This window comes from Mus musculus, chromosome 17 (genome assembly GCF_000001635.26).
Source record: "Mus musculus strain C57BL/6J chromosome 17, GRCm38.p6 C57BL/6J".
Classification (NCBI taxonomy): Eukaryota; Metazoa; Chordata; class Mammalia; order Rodentia; family Muridae; genus Mus; species Mus musculus.
Window position 1 is genome coordinate 19759674 of NC_000083.6, and position 26616 is coordinate 19786289.

Sequence of the window (26616 nt, forward strand, 5' to 3'; positions counted from 1 at the left end):
ATTACTTCTGCCTTCTACTCCTCTTGGTTGAATTTGCTTTCTTTTGTTCTAAAGCTTTTAGGTGGGAAGTCAAGATGTTAGTGTGTGCTCTCTCTTTTCTTTTTGGAGGCATTCATAGCTATAAGTTTTCCTTTTAGGACTGCTTTCATTGTGACACATAGGTTTGGGTATGTTGTGGCTTCATTTTCATTGAACTCTAGAAAGTCTTTAAGTTCTTTCTTTTTTTCTCCCTTGACCAAGTTATCATTGAATATAGTGTTATTCAGCTTCTACATCAACATTGGCTTTCTAATATTTATGTTGTTATTGAAGATCATTATTATTCAATAGTGACTTGATAGAATGCATGGGATAATTTCAATATTGTTGTAACTGTTGATGCCTGGTTTTTGGCCAATTATATGGTCAATTTTGAAGAAGGTACCATGAGGTGCTGAAAAGAAGATATATCCTTTAGTTTTAGCGTAAAATGTTTTGTAGATATCTCTTAAATCCATATGTTTCATGACTTCTGTTAGTTTCAACGTGTCTTTGTTTAGTTTTATGTCTTTGTTTAGTTTCTGTTTCCATTGATGAGAGTAGGGTGTTGAAGTCTCCCAATATTACGGTGTGCTGCGCAATGTGTTCTTTGAGCTTTACTATAGTTTCTTTAAAGAATGTGGATGCCCTTGCATTTGGGGCATAGATATGGAGAATTGAGACTACATCTGGGAAGATTTTAAATTTGATGAGTATGAAGTGCCCCTCCTTGTCTTTTTTTATAACTTTGGGTTGAAAGTTGATTTTATTCGATAATAGAATGGATACTTCAGCTTGTTTCTTCAGAACAATTGCTTTGAAAAGTTGTTGCAGCATTTTACTCTGAAGTAGTGTCTGTCTTTGTCCCTGAAGTGGGTGTTCTGTATGCAGCAAAATATTGTGTCATGCTTATGTAGCCAATCTGTTATTCTATGTCTTTTTATTGGTGAATTGAGTCCATTGATATTAAGGGATATTAAGGAAAATAATTTCTTCTTCCTGTAATTTTTGTCGTTAGAGCTGGGATTTTGTACTTGTGGTTGTCTTCTTTTAGGTTTGTTGAAGGATTACTTTCTTCCTTTCAGTATGATGTCTTTTTTCTCCTTGTGTTGGATTTTTCCCTTTAGTATTCTTTGAAGGTCTGAATTCGTGGAAAGATATTGTGTGAATTTGGTTTTGTCATGGAATACTTTGGTATGGTAATTGAGAGTTTTGCTGGGTATAGTAGCCTGGGCTGGCATTTGTATTCTCTTATGGTCAGTATAACATCTGTCCAGGATCTTCTGACCTTCATAGTCTCTGCTGAGAATTCTGGTGTAACTCTGATAGGTCTGCCTTTATATGTTACTTGGCCTTTTTTTTGCTTACTGTTTTTAATATTCTATCCTTATTTAGTGCATTTGTTGTTCTAATTACTCTATGTCGGGTGGAATTTCCTTTCTGGTCCAGTCTATTTGTTGTTCTGTAGGCCTCTTGTATGTTCATGGGCATCTCTTTCTTTTTTAGGGCAGTTTTCTTCTATAATTTTGTTGAAGATATTTATTGGTCTTTGAGTTGAAAATCTTCATTCTCATCTATACCTATTATTCTTACATTTGGTCTTCTCATAGTGTCTTTTATTTCCTGGATGTTTTGAGTTAGGATCTTTTTGCATTTTGCATTTTCTTTGATTGTTTTTTCCATGTTTTCTATTGAATCTTCTGCACCTGAGATTCTCTCTTCCATCTCTTGAATTCTGTTGCTGATGTTCGCATTTATGGTACCTGATTTCTTTCCTAGGCTTTCTATTTCCAAAGTTGTCTCCCTTTGTGATTTCTTTATTGTTTCTACTTCCATTTTTAGATCCTGGATGGTTTTGTTTAATTATTTCATCTGTTTGGTCGTGTTTTCCTGTTACTATCTAAGGGAATTTTGTGTTTCCTTTATAAAGACTTCTTGCTGTTTACCTGTGTTTTCCTGTATTTCCTTCTTAATGTCCTCCATCATCATCATGAGAAGTGAACACACATCCATGGCTTCCTTTTATGGTGTGATGGTTTATCTAGGACTTGCTATGGTGGAAGAGTTGGTTCTGATGATGCCAAGGAACCATGTTTTCTGTTGCTTCTGTTCTTACACTTGCCTCCTGCCATTTGATTATATCAACTGCTTACTACCCTTAATACACCTGGCTGGAGCCTGTCCTTCCTATAATCCTGGTTGATTCAGGCCTCCTTAGAGTCCAGGTTTATCTCTGATCCTGGGATTCTGGGCTCTTGTGAACCAGAGATTCTGGGTGTGTCAGAGTTCTTGGCAGTCAAGCTTCCTCTGAGATCCTGAGATCCTGGTGTGACCAAGCTCCTGAGATCCTGGGGTCCTGGAATCCTAAGATCCTGTTCATGTTATAGAACCTGGAAGTGGTATCTCCTCCGAGGACTGTGGGACTGTTTGGAGTGTTAAAAACCAAGGCATACCAGTACAGATCAGAAGGGTCCCAACCTGCTGATCAGGCAGGGCTCCTGTGGCCTTACTATTTCTGTCAAAGTCCTGTCACAATTGGTTTGGAATCAATGTTGTGTTCCACTAACCAGTGATCATAAGATCGGGTGGAGAGTTCTCTGGGGACCGTGGGATTGTCCAACGAGTTCGTGCCCAATGTGACCTGGACCTGGAATTGACCAGAAGGGACTGAACTGGAGCCAACCAGACCAGAAGGGTATTGTTCCTCTGGCCAGGCAAGTTTTCTGCTTCCCTGCTGCTGGCTCAGGCTTCTCACAATTGGATTGGAACTGATGTTGTGTTCCACTCACTAGTGGTCCTAAAGTTATCCTAAGATTGCATGGAGAGTCCTCTGGGGACTGTGGCACTGTCCCCCAATTTGTGCCCAAGGTGACCTGGAGCTGTTGCCGAACATAAGGGACTTGTGCCCCTGATGTTCCTTACTTTTTAATAGGGTTGTTTGCTTCATTTTATGAGAAACTTTTAAAGGATTTGAAGTTTTTTTTTCACCTGTTCTGGTACTGAATGTCCATAGAACACTTACATTTGCCTTGTAAAGCATTCACCCACATGAAGTAAATGTGTTTTTTTTTTTTTCAAAAAGAATGAAATTTAAGGAGAGTAAAGTGGCTAATTACTCAAAACTGTTTTCTTGTAAGCCTGAGTACAAACTGTTGTTAAACAAGACCCAGAGATGTATAGAACTGCCTCCATCAAATGGCCCTATGGTTTCTACAATAATGAGCACACAGACACAAACAGACACACACACACACACACACACACACACACACACACACACACACGCACACACTCGTAAATTAGTATATAACAAAAATTCTACTTAACATGAGTGTACATGGATAATTGCCCTCTTTTTCTACAACAAAGAAAATCACATAATCAGAAAATCTTCCTCTATACAAAAAAACAAGCAAACCAAAAATACTTAAACAGTAGAGGTATTGAGGGTGACATCCACTATTGATGTTTACCTTATTCACACATCTAAGAACAGTATTGATAAACATACATAAATGCAAAATACAATGAAATAAACCTGGGCAAGCCTCATGTTTTATATTGGGCCACACTTAAAAAAATCTTTCTAAGTTTTAGAAAATTTATGAAAGAAATTTTATTGATCCTCTGAAAATTCATAAATTCTTACTCAAAGAATTTCCATTTCCTTAAGACCAGTCTTTCTATTATGGGGATTGATAATATGTCTGTATATGTGCCTATTGTGAGGGGTGAAACATAAGTGATAGATGATGGATGATGTGTAGTCTTTGACTTTTCAGAAGGGGTGGAGAAATATAGTGTCAGACCTTCACATTCTAATCTCAGAATAGCTTGATAGGGTAGTTTCTCACCATTTGTTTCTATGAAAAAAAAACTTTCTAATGAAAGAGCATAGAAGAAAAAGTGCTTATTTGATTTAGAATTTTAGGTTATAGTACATCATAAGAAAGAGCTTAAGGAGACCGATCCTTAAACATGTCAATAGTTAAGAGCACAGAGCATTGTCCTAACACAGTACTTTTCTCTTGCCTTAGACAGAATCTCTAGTGTAGACTGTCTTGCTTCCTCTGTTACTTATCATCCATAGGCCTACTTCAGTTTGTTACAAATGACTCTATAGCCAAAACAGATGATTTTGATTAGTGCATAATATTCCCTCCTCTTCTACACTATCCAGATGTTCTATATTAATGTGTCCTGCCTCAGTCCCATTCTGTACATCTCCCACTATTTCCATAACTAATCATAATCTTCTATAAGAAATTGTATGTAGAATAAATGTCATTGGATGAAATAATGAAGCTAAAGCTTAAATTTGTTATCTCCCCTGTGTGCAATCTTGAGACACACAACAAATAGGTCATTTTGCTTTGATAGATATTTCTAAGAGATTTATATTCAACTTCAGTGGATAGAAATGGAAATGATAAAGGTACCAGGAAACCAGTATTTGACTAACTACTCTAAATGATTCAGGACCTATATTGTAAATAAAACTAGGTTTATGATATTGAAGACCTAGTGAATGGCAAGGCAAAAGTAACAATAATTTCACTGGGCTATTAGAATCCACCATGACTAATTCAAAATTTATCTTTACAACTATTAGGTGTTGTCACAGGTAAAACAGTGATATGTCTTGTGGAGACACCCAGGTCTTGAAGTATTTATAGATAAACTACCTCTGGTTTCCCATAGATAAGTTACTCACTAAAATGAGATCAATATTTAGTTGAAACATATCAGACATAGATTATACAACATGTAGTTTCATGTGAATAATATTATTTCACTTGTGGTTTGAATACATTCGCCACAAGGAGTGAATATATTAGGAGGTGATACCTTGTTGGAGTACCAGTGACCTTCTTGGATTAGATGAGTCACGGTGGGTGTGGGCTTTAAGTCCCTCATCCTAGCTGCCTCGAAGTGAGTCATCTAGTAACAGCCTTTATATGAAGTAGTAGAACTCTTAGATCTTTTTGCATCATGCATGCCTTCACACTGTTATGTAACCACCTTGATGATAATGAACCAAATATCTGAACAGTATACCTGTCAAATTAAATATTTTCCTCACAGTTATTTCAGACATTGTTTTTGTTCATAGCAGTAAAACCCTAAGATATCTATATTGTAGTAGTTAGGAAATAGTTTTGCATTTCCAGTCTCACAATATCTTTGTATAGATATCTCTATGTTTCATTTTCCCACAACACCTAAGGAAAAGTATTAACTAATGATAACTCAAAGATTTTTCCTGGCCCATGGAAAAGAAATGAAAAAGGCACACAAAGCTTATGAATGCACTTCATCAGAGAAATATGAGGAAATTGCTTACTATTACCAAACAGCTTGGGGGCTTGCTCTGGACCACCCTCCCCACCAAAATGAAATGAACTATTTATTCTGTCATTCATTGAGATACTCTTCTAGAGAGTAAATTGAAAAGTAAATGCTTGATACAAAAAAGTGATTTGCTCTAAACTTATCACAGGTAACTCATTTAAAAGGTTAGACCAATTCTAATGAGCAGAATAAGATTTTAAAGATATCTGAAAATCATATTTTGGCAAACTATAAGTGCTATAAACATTAAACTGTGTCTTACACCAAAGTTAAAATTATAATAAGATGGAATTGGGATTGATAGCCTAGTTAATGCTGGATATATGTAAAAATAATTTCACATGACTCTTGGAATCCAAATGGGACACCTTAAAAAGTATACTTGTGTTGGGAATTGAGACATTGCCTCAGATAAAACAGGGACTAAAATAGATTAAATGTATTGGACCAGAATTTAAAATATTGATATGAAAGCTATATGTGACAGATATAACCTTGGAATTATGTGGAAGGAATCAATTTTACAAATGGAACAAACAGACTAATGTTTCTTCGACTTGATTTAGAATAATGGCATGTTCCAGATAGAGATTGAAAAATGTTATAAAAAATAATTAAAGACATGTTTGACTCTCCCAATGTTAGAAATTTGAATCTGTAATGCCTTTGAAATGGTTAACTAACAAACAAGGTCATGTAGAACAATGGCCCTTAACTAAAAAAAAGTTACAGGCCTTAGAAGAGTGGGGCCAAGAAGAGAAGGAAACTGGACATATAGAAGAATCCACCTATGCTTAGAAATCTCCAGTATTTATCATTAAAAATTCATATAATAACGTATGTGAATAGAATTGGAAGCTATAAATAAATTCATTCTACTTGTTCTCTCTAACATGATTTTTCCTTAAAATTTTTGGTATCTAAGTAATGATGTATTTTAGTGATTCAGTTAAAATGAGTCTTTTCTTTTACTATGCCCTTAAAAGAACAGAATAAAAGAAAAGTAATCTTGCTGGAGGGAATTGCCAGAGCAACTGCAGGAGGCATCGTGGTTCCCAGAATCTACCGAGACTAGTCTGCACCAGTGAGAGTGTGGACTACAGAAGCTAACAGCTTCTGGGACAGGCAGAATCCCCAGAGCTTCTGAGGTGCCCCCTTTTGAGGCTCCAGACATCTGGGCACCTTCCCTGCCAGAGGTTAGGTGTCACCCCGAAACAGGAGCACTTGGCAGGAGCATCTGCGGGAGACATCTTGGTTCCTGGACTCCACTGAGACTAGTTTTCACAGTGAGAGTGTGGACTACAGAAGCTAACAGCGTCAGGCACAGGTCCTGTTTCCAGCCTTCATCTTCAGCCAGGAGGCAAGGCTGAACACCAGATATCTGTGCACCTTCCCTGAAAGAGGAGAGCCTGCCTGCAGAGATTGCTCTGACCTCTGAAACTCAGGAGAGATCTAGTCTCCCAGGTCTCCTGGTAGAGAATCACAGAATCACAAGAGGAAGAGGCTCTAACCAGAGACCACTATAACAACTGACTACAGAGTTTACCAGATGACAAAAGGCAGACGTAAGAATCTTATTAAGAGAAAACAAGACCACTCACCATTATCAGAACCCAGCAATCCAAACTCAGCCAATCCAGGGCACCCCAACACACCTGAAAACCTAGACCCGGAATTAAAGGCATATCTCATGAGGATGGTAGAAGACATCAAGAAGGTCTTTAATAACTCACTTAAAGAAATACAGGAGAACAATGCTAAAGAGTTGCAAGTCCTTATAGAAAAACAGGAAAACACATCCAAACAGGCGATGTAAATGAACAAACCAATACTAGACCTAAAAAGGGAAGTAGACACAATAAAGAAAACCCAAAGTGAGGCAACGCTGGAGATATAAATCCTAGGATAGAAATATGGAAAAATAGGTGCCAACATCAGCAACAGAATTCAAGAGATGGAAGAGAGAATCTCAGGTACAGAAGATTCCATAGAAAACATCGGCACAACAATCAAAGAAAACACAAGATGCAAAAAGATCCTAACTCAAAACATCCAGGAAATCCAGGACAAAATGAGAAGACCAAACCTACAGATAATAGGAGTAGATGAGAATGAAGATTTTCAAAGTAAATGGCCAGCAAATATCTTCAACAAAACTATAGAAGAAAATTTCCCAAAACTAAAGAAAGAGATGCCCATGAACATACAAGAAGCCTACAGAACACCAAATAGACTGGACCAGAAAAGAAATTCCTTCGGACACATATTAATCAGAACAACAAATGCACTAAATAAAGATAGAATATTAAAAGCAATAAGGGAAAAAGGTCAAGTAACATATAAAGGCAAGACAATCAGAATTACACCAGATTTTTCACCGGAGACTATGAAAGCCAGAAGATCCTGGAAAGATGTTATACAGACACTAAGAGAACACAAATTCCAGCCCAGGTTACTATACCCAGCCAAACTTTCAATTACCTTAGATGGAGAAACCAAAGTATTCCATGACTAAACCAAATTTACACATTATCTTTCCATGAGTACAACCCTTCAAAGGATAATGACAGAAAAAAAAAACAAAAACAAAAACAAAAACAAAAATAAAAACAAAACAAAACAAAACAAACAAAAAAAAACAGTACAAGGACAGAAACCTTGTCCTAGAAAAACCAAGAAAGTAATCCTTCAACAAACCTAAAAAAGACAGCCACAAGAACAGAATGCCAACTTTAACAACAAAAATAATAGGAAGCAACAATTACTTTTCCTTAATATCTCTTAAAGTCAATGGACTCAACTCCCCAATAAAATGACATAGACTAACAGACTGGCTACACAAACAGAACCCAGCATTTTGCTGCTTACAGGAAACCCATCTCAAGGGAAAAGACAGACACTAACTCAGAATAAAAGGCTGGAAAACAATTTTCCAAGCAAATGGTCTGAAGAACAAGATGGAGTAGCCATTCTAATATCTAATAAAATCGACTTCCAACCCAAAGATATCAAAAAAGACAAGGAGGGGCACTTCATACACATCAAAGGTAAAATCCTCCCAGAGGAACTCTCAATTCTGAATATCTATGCTCCAAATGCAAGGGCAGCCACATTCATTAAAGACACTGTAGTAAAGCTCGAAGCACACATTGCACCTCACACAATAATAGTGGGAGACTTCAACATACCACTTTCATCAATGGACAGATCGTGCAAACAGAAAACAAACAGGGACACAGTGAAACTACCAGAAGTTATGAAACAAATGGACCTGACAGATATCTACAGAACATTTTATCCTAAAACAAAAGGATATACCTTCTTCTCAGCACCTCACGGGACCTTTTTTCTGGAAAATACAAAGTGGAAACTTTATCAACTATTTAGAATGTAAATATGTCTTCAAAAAGTTCAGTAACATAAAGTGGAGATTAGACAAGATCAATTATAAAATATTAATTATTTAGAAAATTATTGGGTGATATTAATTGGCTTTGGCTCACCTTTGAATTAAATCCTCAAATCTTACTGATTGCTTTCATGAGAATACCTTTCCATATTAAAGTTGATAATGCTCTTGTTTATGTATGCAGTTAAATTTTTAAAATTACATATTATAACATAAGACCTACTATGGTGTTTTTGTACAATCTTACAGATCAAACAATTTTAGAAAAATCTAACTGTATTTTAAACAAGATAATAATAAAAGAGGGATATGATATCACCTAGAGATGCATTTCATAATGAAAATATTCAAAATTTTATTAACTTAAAAATTTTGTATGTCAGTGACACAGTGTAAAAACTCTTGACTCCTACCAAGGAAAGTACAAAGAAGAGACAAAGAAGACAGCAAAGCCATTGAAGATGTCAAAGTTGAACCCATTACATGAGAACAACTCAAAAGAAAGAGATTTCAAAAACATTTGAATGCTTGAAACTTCTTCCTAGTTTAGGTATTTACGGTAACTATTCAGGTCACAATTCTCATTTTTCCCCCAGGAACACCTGCAACAATCAGTGGGATAACTGAAGGAGACAACATAAATGTCTCTACAGTAGTAACCTCATGCAGAGCAGAGAAAATATTAGCTGCTTTGTGCACACCACACATTTCATAATATATCATCAATACAAACTTGTCCCTACAATGTTACTTTTAAAGCATTGTGGATTTTCAGATAAAAAGCACCTGGCACCATTAAATTAAATATCATCTTGGTAAGAATCACTTCGAAGATGGTAATATCAACTCTTCTGGAGTCCAGCCTTGCATAGCTGTTCCCTTAAAATCTGCATCCAAGACAGCTTAAAAGATACTAGTTTTTCCAGATTCAATGACTACATCAGGTGGCCTTGTAGTTTTCTGGTCACAGATGTTTCCAAAAGTCTTTATAGTGAATGAAAGAGCCAGTGCTCCCAAGACTTGGCCAATATCCCGATTTCCTTTGTGTCTCCAAATATTTTGTTGCTGCCACACAAGAAGAAATTTTCTGTAGAGAACAATTCTCTCATTCCTGTGAGAGGTGGGGTGAAAGTTTACTGTTGCTAATTTTTGGTCATATAGGGAGGTTGGTTGCAGTTTGCTGATGGTCAAGGATGAAAGAAAAAATATCCAGGAATTCTTTGTTTCTCTATCTCCTGTCTCCTTTCTCTTCTGTCTAGTGTTAGGGTGTGAAACTAGGGGTAATTTTGTGGAGAAAAGGAAAAGAAGGATAGAATATTGTATCTAACTTTAGAATATGAAAGGGACAAATGTCTGGAATTAGGTTGATAAGGATTTTTGGAGATGATTGAAATTTTAATGTCATAAAGACCTAATTAGATTAATAATAATTAAAGAGTTATACCTAAGTAATATGTCCTTGCCAATTGCTCATCATCAAGCTGTTAAATAATTTAGATAAGTAACAACCTAGACGTTTTGGGTCCCACAAGAAAATCCTTTCCAAATTTCAGTGATTTAGACAGAATATTCAATCCATTAGAAGGTTGAAGAAGGTGACCACTTTCTAAAAAAGGAGTGGTTCTCCTATCTCTGAGAAGCACTACTTTTGTCTCTTCCATTAATATAGGACAGGTACCCATTGCTATGTCAAACTCAATGCTGGCTATTAAGACTTCTCTATGATTTTCTGGAAGACAGTTTCGGTAAATTAGAATTGCACTTTCCCCTTTAATTAATGGATAGACTCTTGTTTTTTTTTTTTTTTTTTTTTTTTTTTTTTTTAATTTTCCCTGTTTTCATGTTCACTTTAGTTGCCTGTTACCATATAGACTGTGTCCATGATTACATATTTAATTTGATAATAAAAGAACTTGATTTTAAAACCCTTAGTTTAAGTTTCTACACTTATAAAAATAACTATTATAAACTGTTAGTAATAATTAAGAAATTCGTGTTGGAAATCAGTCATCTTACAAACGATCAAATCCTTTAGGGCATTCAGAAATACTACTTTAGCCATTCTCAGAATTGATGCAATTAATTAAGCAAATAAGTCTAACATTGTCTGTTGTATATGCTTTGCTGTTTGAGCTTAGAATGACTAACAAGAAATAAGCAAAGCTTTTTCTGTTCAGATAGACTTTAGATAGATAGTTCTTATCAACTACAGAGAACTTGGGAATGTGGCGTTTAAGATATTTTAATTTAAAAAAAAAAAAGCTTTTTGTGATAAAGATGCACATCAAGGAAGGCCACACTATGAATGTCCTCCAAAGAAGATGATGGGCAAACCAATCTTCCCCTTGACTTTTCTACAAATTTGAGAAAACTGTCCACTAGACTATACAGTGCTCTTTATCTTTACTGATGACAGTACAGAGTCCAAACTGTTGACAAGTAAGATACTGAATAGGAACTGACCCAACATTTCCTAGACAAGGTAGATTTCTCCATATTTCTGCTTTACTGTCAGAAGTTCTAGGGATGGCTGCCAAAATGGATGTCTCCACTGAAACAGATGGATGATTGTTCTAGGAACCTGTATATCTCTGTCTTTTTATTTCAAACACAAGCTAGTTGGTTTACACATCCTGCTTACTCAGGCAAAAAAATTTTCCCCTCAAGTATTTGATGAGTTTGAAAAGTTGATTGATGATAGACATGCCAAAGTCCACAGTTTAACATTAATCAGTGAAGTTATGATAATATTATCATATTAATAAACCCCCAAAATAAGATTTCCTTAGGTTATCTTCTAAGTTAAACTTTAAATGCAATTTTAATTGTGTTAATTTGACACAAACCCTTTCCAGAACTTTGCACTAAATAAGATAGAATAGAAGTAATTTTCTGAAAGTTGTAGACACAAATGAAGTAGACATTGTAATAATAATTCTTACCGTGTCAGGAGCCATAATGGGACAAGCTAATAACTAGCAGGTGATCATCTTGAAGTGGCGTGCCTCAAATTATTATATAATCTGTGACAGGTGAGCCCTCATTAAGCAAGGCCACGAGGGACTCATTTTAGGAAAGATTCCTACTATTAGTATGCATTTCCTGTTATTAGCCAGCATATTTAACAAACACTAAGTAGGAGCATACCCCCTTCGAAGCAGATCTCTGCATATCCAGGAAGATATACTATCTTGTAGTGATGTTATATTGACATATAGATGACTTAAGTCATATTGATAATCCTATAAGAATTCCTAAAATTGTATCTCTGAATATTAAGCTTTTTTAAATAATAGGATTGCTATTAGATGCTTTTTTGATAGTCAAAGCTGCAATGAGAACTCTGTCAGTCTCCCAAGTTTCACCAGTTAGTTGCTCTTAGATGGTAACCAGACTTTCTCCTATCCAGAGCACATACCAAGAAGTTGTAAAACAATTAACCAAAGGTCATTAAAAGTGAACTAACAATTTATATATAATTTATATAATTAATATAAGTGTTAGGACAGAAGATAAAATATCAACTGGGTTTATCTATAGAAAACTTCACTAATAATTTATTTATGATTTTAAACCTTCAGTGAACCTGTGGAGCTCAGACAGGTGATGGATGTTTAGGTAGATAATTACTCCTAATAGATATGTATGCAAACATTCTCTGTTGTAAACTTCTATTTCATTTTATGATATGATTTTTGTGAGAACTTTTGATGAACTTTGTAACATGTGATCATGTACACTGAAAGATGACTAAGTACTGAGAACAAAGAGACGAGATAGACCTAAGATCATTAGAGGACTCTTTTTTGCCTTTCCCACTTAGACTAGAATCTTTTCCCTTTCCCCACTTAGAGAATTTTTCCCTTTCCCCACTTAAAATCTTCCTGCTTTTCTCCTAAGATAGCTTTCATAGGAAAATTTTTACAACCTGGTAATAACCTCTATAAACACTTCTCATAAGTGTCTTCTCTTCCTGCATCTTCTGACTAGCAGGCTAAAAGTTAGAGCCCAGCAGTTCCTGCTGAGATAGAACACAGGCTGAATTACTTAATCCTCTGCTGTTAGGCTAATCAACTAAACCAGCAATCTTTTACCTCAGAAAGAGCAAGAAAGTTGTTAGGATGTTTTTAAAAGTTATCATCAGCATTTCAGTATAATTAGAAAGGTAGAAAGCCCCAAGACCCTCAGACTTGGAAGCCATCACCAGAGTCCTAGTTTGTGACTCTACCACTACACTGGCTGAGTGGGAGGCTCATTGCATTACCCTAACAATTCTCAAAACTTTTCTTATTGTATAAAGTTTACAGATATTAGAGATAAAGTGCATTTCTTGGACTAAAAGCAGGAAATGTTGAAATAACCTAAACCAATGCATATTGTATAAAGTATCTTGGAAGTTGTTTCCCATAGTTCACACTTGTTGGTTGCCACCAAAACCCTTCAATATATTAATTTTGAGTGGTTACGCCAGCAGGGATTTCTTTTTAGCCTTTTCCTTTTTCAGTTACTTGGACTCCTGTGGTGGAACCTGTGGGGATCAGCCTATATTGTTTTTCATATTAAAAATTTCTTGCTTCATATGGTTAGCTAACTCATCCCAAGAGAACATCAACCCTGAGCTTTTCGTGTTTGTAGTCATTGATGAAGTCACAATGCCTTTAGCTAGTGAAGAATATGAACAAACATATTTCTGAACTTTTTTTTTCACTTGAATAGAGGTCCTAAGTACCAGAGTCCATGTGAAAATAAATATTTTCGAAATTCCCAATGGCATTCTCAATCCCTTGGAATAATTATTATGACAGACTGACTTAACAACAAATACAAAACATACATAGTCACAAAACGATGAACCAAGCATATATGTACTTAACACTATTCGACATTAAACAGAACCATGTATAAATAGGATGTTCACCTGGATTTTTTTCTTCAGGCTCTTGCAAATTCCCAAATTTGTCTCTGTTTTTACTTACAATATCAGTAGATGTTATTACATAGTCACTGAAGAATTTCACCATGAAGGAGATGTTGTGGTTGGTGCATTTTTCCCTCTTCATACTTTCTACACTGAGAAGAAAATGCCACATAAAACTGTACTATATCAATATTTGGACAATCAAATACAGTAAGTACATTTATTTATTTTTCAAATTCAGAAAACTTATCACTTGGAGTGTGTAGTAATTAAAATTTCCCATTTTTTATTTTTTATTTTGATAAATTCTCTCTTAGAATTTCTAAAATATTTTTATCATTTTTAAACATTTAGAACATTTTCCTCACTCAGGCAGAAAGGAAATGGAAATGTCAACTGTATTTACTTAAGTTTTCTTGTTTGATTGTTAACGATAATCTCTTATTTGCCATTCTTGTTATGCCACAATGTCTGAATAATTTTCAGTGTTTTGATTTCAAGGAAGGATGATTTATTCTAAGCCTTAACTTGCTCCTCTTAGCATTTTGGCAATCCTGATTGTGCCTGGGATATTAGGTGATGTCACTAAATACTGTAAGTTCTGTGTATTTGCTGTGGTACTTCAGTGAAGAAGCCATGTGGGTTATATGCAACTGACTCCAGAATTAACAGTGTCACAATTTGAAGTTGTGACTTCTTCTGGGCTCTATAGATATTTCATCTATCTCATGTTTTATTATAAGTGTTTGTTTGATTATTTGTGTGTGTATTTGTTTGTTGGTTGGTTGGTTGGTTGGTTTTTCGAGACAGGGTTTCTTTGTATACCCCTGGCTGTCCTGGAACTCACTTTGTAGACCAGGCTATCCTTGAACTCAGAAGTCAGCCTGCCTCTGCCTCCCTAGTGCTTGGATTAAAGGTGTGTGCCACCACTGCACAGTGATTAATTATTTATTATTCTCAGATAGCTTTCCTGTGATTACCTGTTTACTACTTTGGTTTGCAGTATTTTTTCTGATTTTTATCTATGTGTCTACCAAGACTTACTGGCTATGAAATTTTCATCTTGGTGCTGTTTCTTAGTGTTAGTTATATATTCCAGGATAATGGATAGTGTCAGACATCTATTGCTGACTTAGACAAAAATATTTACGTATGTTACTTTAAAACATAAATAAGTTGATTTTATCCAAGCCAGAATTTCCTTTCCCAAGAATACCTTGTTATATCTGTATGTAATTGGTAGTATGGCATGGAAATAGAACAATACCTCTTATAAATGACCGTGAATACATTTAAAAAGCCACATTTGTAGCAGAGGATAGCCTTGTGGTAAATCAATGAGAGGAAAAGCACTTGGCCTGTTGAAGGCTGAGTGCCCCTGTGTAGGGGAACACCAGGACAGGGAATCAGGTGTGGGTGGGTTAGTGAGCAGGGGGAGTGGGATAAGATAAGGGGTTCTCAGAAGGGAAAAGATGAAATGGGATAAAATTTGAAATGGAAATAAAGAAAATATCTAATGAAAAGGAAAAGGAAAATAATAAGAAGAAGTCAACTAGCAGAAAATGACCAAAAGAAATCCATGAAAGATTTTAGAATCTCAGTGAATTATGCTTTATAAAACAATACTCTGTGATCGATAAAATATTTTGAAGTATTAAGGTATTAAAATGATGACAATAGAAGTGAAATTATTAGATGTAAATTAAAATTAATGGTTCATTTCCTTGACAAATTTATTTTGAATTTTTAAAATATATTAAATATGGGTACATAAACTTTGTTACTTAGATAAAAAATTTAATGGTATTTTTAAATTTATAGGGAGTCATATGTTGACTCAAAGGAAATCATAACATTTTCTCGTATGCTTAGTAAGACGAGCAATTTTGGTTGGTATGCAAGGACTATTCTATTTCACTAGTAAAATAGAATTAATTAATTAATGCTCCTTATGAATCTACTTTTCTGCTGCTCTTTCCTCTCAGCAGTTCAGGTAACAGTGTGTTTGAGTATGTGTTTCCTTTATTTTGTGCAGAAACAATCCCTTCACTGAAAAGACTTTACTTTCTGATATGTGAGCAAGTAGTCTGGATTAGTCAGTATAAATAAGAAAATTGATTCCTGAGGAAAATATTGAATTTGCATAAAATCAGCAAATGCATAAGCTAAATTAATGAAAAAGTACAGTCATTTTAATGATAGTGTACTAAGCGTATTTGTTGTATAGTGTGTTTCTAATGAGTATGGAATAATTTTAAGAGAAATTTTGCTTGTATTATACTCACATTCATGGCACAGCATTTTCACACTTCTTATCACATCCATCATTTGCATGCATGTATGCACGTTTGATGTAGCCTTCATTTGCAGGTGAAGGTAAAATTGTTCAAAGAAATGTTCTCATCCTGAAATGTGTGTTCTAAGTTCAAGATCAGGGCCACAGGTGCAGAACAAGGATCCTGAAATGCATAAATCATATTATTGGCCAAAATATTCAGTCCTTCGGTTGACATGTCTTGAATCTGTCCAAGTCAAAATCAGATTTTTCTCTAGGGGTTTATGAGAGTGAATTATTTTCCTTCACATCAATTAAATATGGATTTGAAAATATACATCAAAATAAATTTCATCAAATATCTCTTCATTTGTATTCTTTATAGTTTGAAAAATTGATGTATCATAAGAATTCAATTCTAGGCAATTTTGGTTTTAATAGACCATAATATTTTATTGGAGCTATGAACCATTGTGAGCTACTTTACTTATTAAAAGACAACCCATTTTCTAGAACATTTCTCATGTAGATAAAGCCATTCTGGATTTTTTTTAACCATATCTTTTCTCTTGTATATTAGCAGTGATTATGGCTCCATTCCTAACTACATTGTGATTTGGAGTTGGTTTTATCATTGATCTCACTCTTTCTTTGAATTCCAGCAATTCAATTTTTCAGTACAACATAATTTATTGAATTTTGAATGCAAACACAATTCCTTCATGGTCTTAGTTTTATTTGAATTAACTGCAAAAGTTCTTTGTTTTTATCTATCCTTTTGTAATTACTGGGCTTTATTCAACCCACTTGCACTTTTCATTGGCAGTAATGTCTTTTCTGTGAGGTCTTTTTCTCCGTGTGCATATTCTAAGGAAGATATAATCTCCAGAGGTATATTTAATCAAATTTAAAAACCCAAACAAAAGCAGCTCATAGAATATATGGCAGGTTTTACAGTTTAAGTTTGTTTTGCTAGTTCTCTCTGTGGTAAGGACTGATGGTCCCTTTTGGTAGTAATGAAAGGATTATTTTACCATTCATCTTACAGAGGTGGATGATGCATCCAACTAAAAAATTTATAATCATTAAGTAATAATACAGTTGTAGACAGATTTTATGTAAAATCTTTAGTGGGACAAGTTATAATCTTTCCTATGGAAGAATATTACAGCTAGGTAAACTATTTCACAACATCTTTTAGTTACCTTCAGTTATGTGTGTGTGTGTGTGTGTGTGTGTGTGTGTGTGTGTGTGTGTGTGTTTGTGTTTGTGTTGTGTAAGTTCAAGTCTTCCTGGGCAAATAATGAATGTTGAGTCCATGAAATTAAAATGAGAAAGGAATTTCAAAAGAATTTGCATAATGAATGGAAGAGGGAAATGATGCAATCATTTTATGATCTTATGAAAAAATGATAAATATAGTTTTAATTTTCAAAATATATTTATTATAAAGCATGCTCTTTAAAAATTAGGTGTGCAAAAGTGTTTGATGTTGCCTCTGATCATTAATCTGTGACTGTAGATTTTGAGTTCCTCTTCTCTATTACTAGTGGTTATTAATTCCTCACATGTATGGAACTTTCACAAATTATATGTATCTTTGAATTTTTATATGTATTTATTTGAAAATAAAATATTTATATATGAAAAAATGTCATTGATTTTTTTAATTCAAATCATACATCCTACATATACATTTTTCCTATGAAGTATGTTAAGTCATTTCTATTTTTATCTATCTGCTTTCATTTAAAATTAACATTTGCTAGTTTTTTCATTACTGTTTGTGATATCAAAGATATTTTTATCATTCAAATATAAAATGATGTTAACTTCCAAACACACGCATGCATTCATATTGGAGCTTTATTATTAATATCAAAGATGTTCTCAAGTAGGGTCAGTAAGCAATTGTCCTATACCCAATCTGCTAGGTTGTTGATGTTGCTTTTCATGTTCAAATACCTCTATTGCTTGTCATCATATTGATATTATTATGACTATGTTTTCTCTTTCTTTTGCATGTGTTTCTGTCTTTGTTTTTGTGTGAATATATAAGCCTTTCATGTTTGTAGACATTGAGTCCAATACTTTTATTGCTTCTCAAGATATGGATGTTTGTGAGCTGCCTAACACTATTTCTGGAATTCAAACTTGGATTCTCTGGGAAAAAAAAAAAAAAAAAAAAAAAAAAAAAAAAAAAACTTAATTGCTCAGAAAGTACTTCTCCCCACCATAAATTTTTTCCTTGGAAACCTTAATAATGACAATATATATAATTTTTTTTAAATTCAGTTCATTGATCATGTTCTCCAAAGACCCCCAACTAGTCCAGTACCTACCCTCTCTTACAATATCTCTCATCCCCAACACTAAGTTTTGTTTGGATCTATCATAGGACAAGCTAATAACTTACAGGTGATCTTCCTGAAATGACTTTGTGTTAGATTATATATATGACAAAGCTCCAATGGGCAAGGATTGGGATTAAACCATTTTAGGAAAGATTCCTGGTATAAATATGCCTTTTCTGTTATTATTAAACATACATAACAATAATTAGATATTTACCCAATTATTTGAGCAGATCTCTGTAGATCCAGGAAGATGCAATCTCTTGTAGTAATGTAATATTGACATATGGATGACTTCTTAATTCTTAATGATGATCCTGTAAGAAATTATAAAATTAAATTGGTGTTTATTAAGCTTTTTATGGTTGGACTCCAATTAGATCATTTTCTGATAGTCATAAATGAAATGAAATCTCTGCCAGTCTCCCATGTATCACCAGCTAATTGTTGCTAGAGAGTAAAAATATTTTTTGTAATATTCAGAGGGCATTCTAAAAAATTTTAAAACAAGGTAAGATCATAAAAAGGGAATTGTGGTGTCTTATAGGTGATAAGGCAGAAGATAAAATATTGACTGAATATAACCTATAGAAAATTCACTAGTAATATATATTATAGTGAATATAATACATATATATATTTTTTTGTGTGTGTGAACTCACTCTGCACACCAGGCTGGCCTTGAACTCACAAATTTGCCTGCCTCTGCCTCCTGAGTACTGGGATTAAATATTGTTAGTTTCAGTGAAACTGTGGAGCTGTGATAGATGATGAATGTTTAGGCACATGTATCCTCCTAATGGCTACACATGTAAACATTCTCTGCTGGGAAGCTGCTATTTCACTTTATGATTTGTTTCACGTGTGAACTTGTGATGAACTTTTTCACATGTGATCAAGTATTCTGAAATATGTATAAGTGTTGATGATCACGAGAAATATCAGAGGAACTGAGCTGAGGAGAATTTTTTTTTTTTTTTGACAGAACACTTCTTTAACAAAGAAGAGGAGAAGAAGAAAAAAATTTCACTTGCCTACTTAGCAACTTTATGTTTTTCTCTAATTGTAAGATAGCTCTTATCAAAAACATTTTATAACTTAAAAGTAAACTCTAAAATCACTTTTCAAAGTGTCCCTTTCCTTCCTGAGACATCCGACTAGCAGATTAAAAATTAGAGATGTGCAGTTCCTGCTTAGATAGATCAACGGACACATTACTTAATCTCTTGTTGGAAGGCTACAGATGTCATTCTCCTAACCCAGCAGCCTTTTACCACCAAAAACAGCAAGAAACCTTTTAGGACTTTTAGACGTTATCATCCGCATTTCATTATATCTGGAAAGCTAGAATTTCCAGAAACCCTGAGACTTTAAAGCTACACTAGATTTCTACTCTCTACTCTCTCTAGGTCAGGAGGCTCCCATAATCTAAATTGGCACCTTGGAATAGAAACTGTGAAGAAGGTGTGTCCACACAGATAGGACTCTCAATTGGACTCTAGAAACCCCTTGGTCAGGAAGTACATTTTTATGGAGTGTGAGAAAAAAGAGTTCATATTACCTAATGCAAACAGCAGAGTAATAAAAAGAATTATTATGGAAAAAATACTTTCAATTTCAGAGATCTTGTCTATTTCATACTAGAGGAAAGTATTCTCGTGTGCAGGCAGGTAAGCTTGGATAAGGAAGTGAGAGGTCAACATTTTTATCCAAAAAGAGCCAGAGAGAAGACACTGGGAATAACTGAGCTTCATTGTGTTCTAAACCACTCTTGCATAGGGACACACTAATTCTTTCAAGGCCATACCTACTCCGACAAGGCCACTGACTATAGGCCAGGCATTCACACACTTGAGTCTATGAGGCCAATTTGTTCTAAAAGCACAAAACTATTGCTATTTGATAACTTCTGGAAGAAGAGTCAATAATGAGATTTCTTCTAGACCAGTAATATTCTGGGGTGGCCCAACTCTCAATGGTACTAAGGTGAACTAAATGAACTTGGTTGAAAATTGTACTAAATTTTTGTAGAAACAGTTTCTCTGAGTACCGAGATGATTTGATGATGTTTTAAGATTTTAAGATTTCACAAGGTTACCATCCTAAAAACAAAACAAAACAAAATCAACAGTATTTTGTCAATGAATTAAACTTTTCCTTGCATTCATTCATAGTACAAGAAAACATAGCAGGAACTTGAACATGCCAAATAGAGTAAAGGCAATTCGTAAATTGAAGCAAGCTTTGTAATTCTGAAATTTGGTGCTACCATTGTAAAATAGCAATAAAACAGTGACACAGATTTTTTCAAAAAGGGCTTGTCCTTATTATTTAAAAGACAATAACACTGGCATTAGCTCTATTTGTTATGCAAAGGTTTCTTGTGTGAGGAAAATCATTTTAAGATCTTAACGATTAAGTTTACTTGTTTGAGAAGGAATCATGTGTAAATATTTCTGTGGAGGATCACTCACGTATTGCCAGTGGTTCATTGCTGAACCTGTTAGAGAGTTCTCCATTGACAAATGGATTGGTTGCCTTTGACTGTTAAATTAACTCTATTGTATGAGGGCCTGAGGTAGGTTTCTCACACAGTTTGAGAAGATGCCTGTATTATTAGGTGTTATAGTGCCACCAGATAAGGCAGTGCCATTTTAATGAAAGCTATTTTGGCACTCTTTATACCAGTGGTACACTTTCAGACAAAGAGGATACCCAGTTGTATTTCTGCACTGAGTTGGGACAGGAGAATTAAAATTTATGGCACCTCCTGCCATTCTGGGACATTATGTGCTGATGAGCCCAGGGTTCTTACTTGAATAATTTTGTGAGTCAAGCCTGATTTATTAAAGTTTTTCTGTCCTTGATTATTAAGATTTTGGATAGTCTTCTGGCTGTGTGAGGTTGTTGTAATGGATATAATTTGAAAATATGACATAGCAATCGCAGAACCTGCCTTAAATAAATTTCCAGAGATTTAATTATCTTTAGAAGGGATTGACATTGGGTATAGCATTCTCAAAGGCCAAAGGTTTTCAAGCAATATCTTTTGGTTCAGAGCCTCTATCAGAGTCCACAAATATTTTTTTCTTGTTTATGTATTATATTAGCAAGCCTTTTGCTATTTTATCTCCACTGGGCAAGCACCTCCCTGCTTTTAGATTTATACCTGCTAAATTTTACTAGAATTTTCTTTGTCATTTTTGGTGAGTTGTTTCTTCAAATCATTCCCCCATTTCCATAAACATTTCATATGTTAACTCTTTCATTCTCCTCTTTTATATATATATATATATATATATATATATATATATATATATATATATATATATAATCTCAACAGTAAAAAATCTTTTTTGTTTAGGTAGGCTATGGATATGACTATTTTAATATGATTAAGAGGAATCATAAACAATTTAAAATGTAATGTTTCCATAAGAGATCATTATTGTCTTTGTTATTCTCCATACTCACTGGAAAACACCCTAACAATTTACCCTGTTGTACATCTTAAATATATCAGCAGAAGATCCCATACACAGCTTTAGTTTCTTTTTCTTTTTTCTTTTTTTTTTCAGGGGCTCTTTTGGCCTGACTAATATTTAAAGGTTTCAGGGTGGGGCACTTACGTTTATTATATATTCTTAATTTCTTTTCTGAGACAGTTTCCTCTTCAGAGGTGACATTTTTCTTTTTTGATTGATCACTTCCCACTTGTGAGCAACTTTTCTAAGATTTTTGTATTGAGGAATAAACATTGTTCTTGGATCCTGATGTAGAGTGTAGTCATCGAGTCCCCTCACAAGAATATTAAATGAACACATATGACTTTTTTTGTCATTTGTGTATGCCTTCCTAAGTACAGTCCAAATATCAAATGTAAGGGACACATCTAATTCTCCATTCTCTGTAACAAAGTTGTTAATATCTAACCCTGTATTCTACCATGCATCCATATTTGAAATTTCCTTCCTGGAAACCAAGGACTGACCGTTTATACAAATTGAAGAAAGTCAGTCAGTTGGCTAGTGCTAAACTTAATGCCTATTTTCTTTAACAGTACACTTAATCACATCTGGGAAAAAAAAAAAAAAACTGTCTCTTGGTAGAATCATTTTGTCTCTTGATCTAACTTTGATGCTAACAGCTCCCACCAGAAATGCTGGGAGAACTGCCTTGTGCCAGCAATCAATTATACCCAGGGCTGATGGCTCATGGCCTACAGTGGGCACTGATGATACTCATCCAACCAACCTAAGTGCTGATGGTACCCATTACCAGCCTCTGCTGTTTGCATTAGGTAATATGAACTCTTTTTTCTCACACTCCATAAAAATGTACTTCCTGACCAAGGGGTTTCTAAAGTCCAATTGAGAGTCCTATCTGTGTGGACACACCTTCTTCACAGTTTCTATTCCAAGGTGCCAATTTAGATTATGGGAGCCTCCTGACCTAGAGAGAGTAGAGAGTAGAAATCTAGTGTAGATTTAAAGTCTCAGGGTTTCTGGAAATTCTAGCTTTCCAGATATATATCCTCAATTATATTTCCAATGCTATCCCAAAAGTCCCCCATACCCTCCTCCCCCACTCCCATACCCACCCATTCCCACTTTTTGGCCCTGTACTGGGGCATATAAAGTTTGCATATCCATTGGGCGTCTCTTTCCAGTGATGGCTTACTTGGCCATTTTTGATACATATGCAGCTAGAATAAAGAGCTCCGGGGTACTGGTTAGTTCATAATGTTGTTGCATCTACAGGGTTGCAGATATCTTTAGCTCCTTGGTTACTTTCTCTAGCTCCTCCATTGGGGGCCCTGTGATCCATCCAGTAGCTGACTGTGAGCATCCAATTATGTGTTTGCTAGGCCCCGGCCTAGTCTCAAAAGAGACAGCTATATTTGTGTCCTTTCAGCAAAATCTTGCTAGTGTATGCAATGGTGCAATCCTTTGGAGGCTGATTATGGGATGGATCCCTGGATATGGCAGTCTCTAGATGGTCCATCCTTTTGTCTCAGCTCAAAACTTTGTCTCTGTAACTCCTTCCATGGGTGATTGTTTCCAATTCTAAGAAGGGGCAAAGTGACCACACTTTGGTCTTTGTTCTTCTTCAGTTTCATGTGTTTTACAAATTGTCTCTTATATCTCGGGTATACTAAGTTTCTGGGCTAATATCCATTTATCAGTGAGTACATATCATTTGAGTTCTTTTGTGATTGTGTTACCTCACTCAGGATGATGCCCTAAAGGTCCAAACATTTGCCTAAGAATTTCATAAATTCATTCTTTTAAATAGCTGAGTAGTACTCCATTGTATAAATGTACCACATTTTTTTGTATGCATTCCTCTGTTGAGGGGCATCTGGGTTCTTTCAGCTTCTGGCTATTATAAATATGGCTGCTATGAACATAGTGGAGCATGTGTCCTTCTTACCTGTTGGGACATCTTCTGGATATATGCCCAGGAGAGGTATTGGCAGATCCTCCGGTAGTATTATGTCCAATTTTCTGAGGAACTGCCAAACTGATTTCCAGAGTGGTTGTACAAGCTTGCAATCCCACCAACAATGAAGGAGTGTTCCTCTTTCTCCACATCCTTGCCAGCATCTGCTGTCACCTGAATTTTTAATCTTAGCCATTCTGACTGGTGTGAGATGGAATCTCAGGGTTGTTTTGATTTACATTTCTCTGATGATTAAGGATGCTGAGCATTTTTTCAGGTGCTTCTCAGCCACTCAGTATTCCTCAGGTGAGAATTCTTTATTAAGCTCTGAGCCCCATTTTTAATGGGGTTATTTGATTTTCTGGAGTCCACCTTCTTGAGTTCTTTACATATATTGGATATTAGTCCCCTATCTGATTTAGGATAGGTAAAGATCCTTTCCCAATCTGTGGTGGCATTCTTGTCTTATTGACAGTGTCTTTTGCCTTGCAGAAGCTTTGCAGTTTCATGAGGTCCCATTAGTCAATTCTCCATTTTACAGCACAAGCCATTGCTGTTCTATTCAGGAAAATTTCCCCTGTGCCCATATCTTTGAGGCTTTTCGCCACTTTCTCCTCTATAACTTTCAGTGTCTCTGGTTTTATGTGGAGTTCCTTGATCCACTTAGATTTGACCCTAGTACAAGGAGATAGGAATGGATCAATTCGCATTCTTCTACATGATAACCAGCAGTTGTGCCAGCACCATTTGTTGAAAATGCTGTTTTTCTTCCACTGGATGGTTTTAGCTCCCTTGTCAAAGATCAAGTGACCATAGGTGTGTGGGTTCATCTCTGGGTCTTCAATTCTATTCCATTGGTCTACTTGTCTGTCACTATACCAGTACCATGCAGATTTTATCACAATTGCTCTGTAATAAAGCTTTAGGTCAGGCATGGTGATTCCACCGGAGGTTCTTTTATCTTTGAGAAGAGTTCTTGCTATCCTAGGATTTTTTGTTATTCCAGATGAATTTGCAGATTGCTCTTTCTAATTCGTTGAAGAATTGAGTTGGGATTTTGATGGGGATTGCATTGAATCTGTAGATTGCTTTTGGCAAGACAGCCATTTTAAAAATGTTGATCCTGCTAATCCATGAGCATGGGAGATCTTTCCATCTTCTGATATCTTCTTTAATTTCTTTCTTCAGAGACTTGATGTTCTTATCATACAGAACTTTCTCTTCCTTAGTTAGAGTCACGCCAAGATATTTTATATTATTTGTGACTATTGTGAATGGTGTTGTTTCCCTAATTTCTTTCTCAGCCTGTTTATTCTTTGTTTAGAGAAAGGCCATTGACTTGTTTGAGTTAATTTTATATCCAGCTACTTCACCGAAGCTGTTTATCAGGTATAGGAGTTCTCTGGTGGAATTTTTAGGGTCACTTATATTATTGTCATATCATCTCTAAAAAGTGATATTTTTACTTCATCTTTTCCAATTTGTATCCCCTTGATCTCCCTTTGTTGTCGAATTGCTCTGACTAGGACTTCAAGTACTATGTTGAAGAGGTAGGGAGAAAGTGGTCAGCCTTGTCTAGTCCCTAATTTTAATTGGATTGCTTCCAGCGTCTTACCATTTACTTTGATGTTGGCTACGAGTTTGCTGTAGATTATCATGTTTAGGTATGGCCTTGAATTCCTGATCTTTCCAAAACTTTTATCATGAATGGGTGTTGGATCTTGTCAAATGCTTTCTCTGCATCTAATGAGATTATCATGTGGATTTTGTCTTTGAGTTTGTTTATATAATGGATTACATTGATGGATGTTTGTATATTAAACCATCCCTGCATCCCTGGAATAAAATCTACTTGGTCAGGATGGATGATTGCTTTAATGTGTTCTTGGATTCGATTAGCGAGAATTTTATTGAGTATTTTTGCATCGATATTCATAAGGGAAATTGGTCTGAAGTTCTCTATCTTTGTTGGATCTTTCTGTAGTTTAGGTATCAGAGTAATTGTGGTTTCATAGAATGAGTTGGGTAGAGTACCTTCTACTTCTATTTTGTGGAATAATTTGTGCAGAATTGTAATTAGATCTTCTTTGAAGGTCTGATAGAACTCTGCACTAAACCCATCTGGTCCTGGTTTTTTTCGCTGGGAGACTATTAATTGACTGCTTCTATTTCTTCAGTGGATATGGGACTTTTTAGATTGTTAACTTGATCCTGATTTAACTTTGGTACCTGGTATCTGTCTAGAAATTTGTCCATTTCGTCCAGGTTTTCCAGTTTTCTTGAGTATAGCCTTTTGTAGAAGGATCTCATGGTGTTTTGGATTTCTCCAGGATCTGTTGTTATGTCTCCCTTTTCATTTCTGATTTTGTTAATTAGGATGCTGTCCCTGTGCCCTCTGGTGAGTCTAGCTAAGGGTTTATCTATCTTGTTGATTTTCTCAATGAACCAACTCCTCGTTTGTTTAATTCTTTAAATAGTTCTTCTTGTTTCCACCTGGTTGATTTTGCCCCTGAGTTTGATTATTTCCTGCCATCTACTCCTCTTGGATGAATTTGCTTGCTTTTTTTCTAGAGCATTTAGATGTGTTGTCAAGCTGCTAGTGTGTGCTCACTCTAGTATCTTTTTGGAGGCACTCAGAGCTATGACGTTCCTTCTTAGAAATGCTTTCTTTGTGTCCCATAGGTTTGGGTATGTTGTGGCTTCATTTTCATTAAACTCTAAAAAGTCTTTAATTTCTTTCTTTATTCCTTCCTTGAACAAGTTTTCATTGAGAAGAGTGTTGTTCACTTTCCACGTGAATGTTGGCTTTCTATTATTTATGTTGTTATTGAAGATCAGCCTTAGTCCA

General features: G+C 35.2%; 1 protein-coding gene across 1 annotated transcript in view; it reads left to right on the forward strand.

Moving 5' to 3' along the window:
* Positions 1 to 13689: 13689 nt before the first annotated feature.
* The window catches only part of Vmn2r103 (vomeronasal 2, receptor 103), a 39174-nt gene continuing 26247 nt past the window's right edge, over positions 13690 to 26616 (forward strand). The window contains exon 1 of the mRNA NM_001104565.1: positions 13690 to 13907. Coding sequence (NP_001098035.1) covers positions 13690 to 13907 — 218 coding nt within the window. The remainder of the gene's footprint in view (positions 13908 to 26616) is intronic.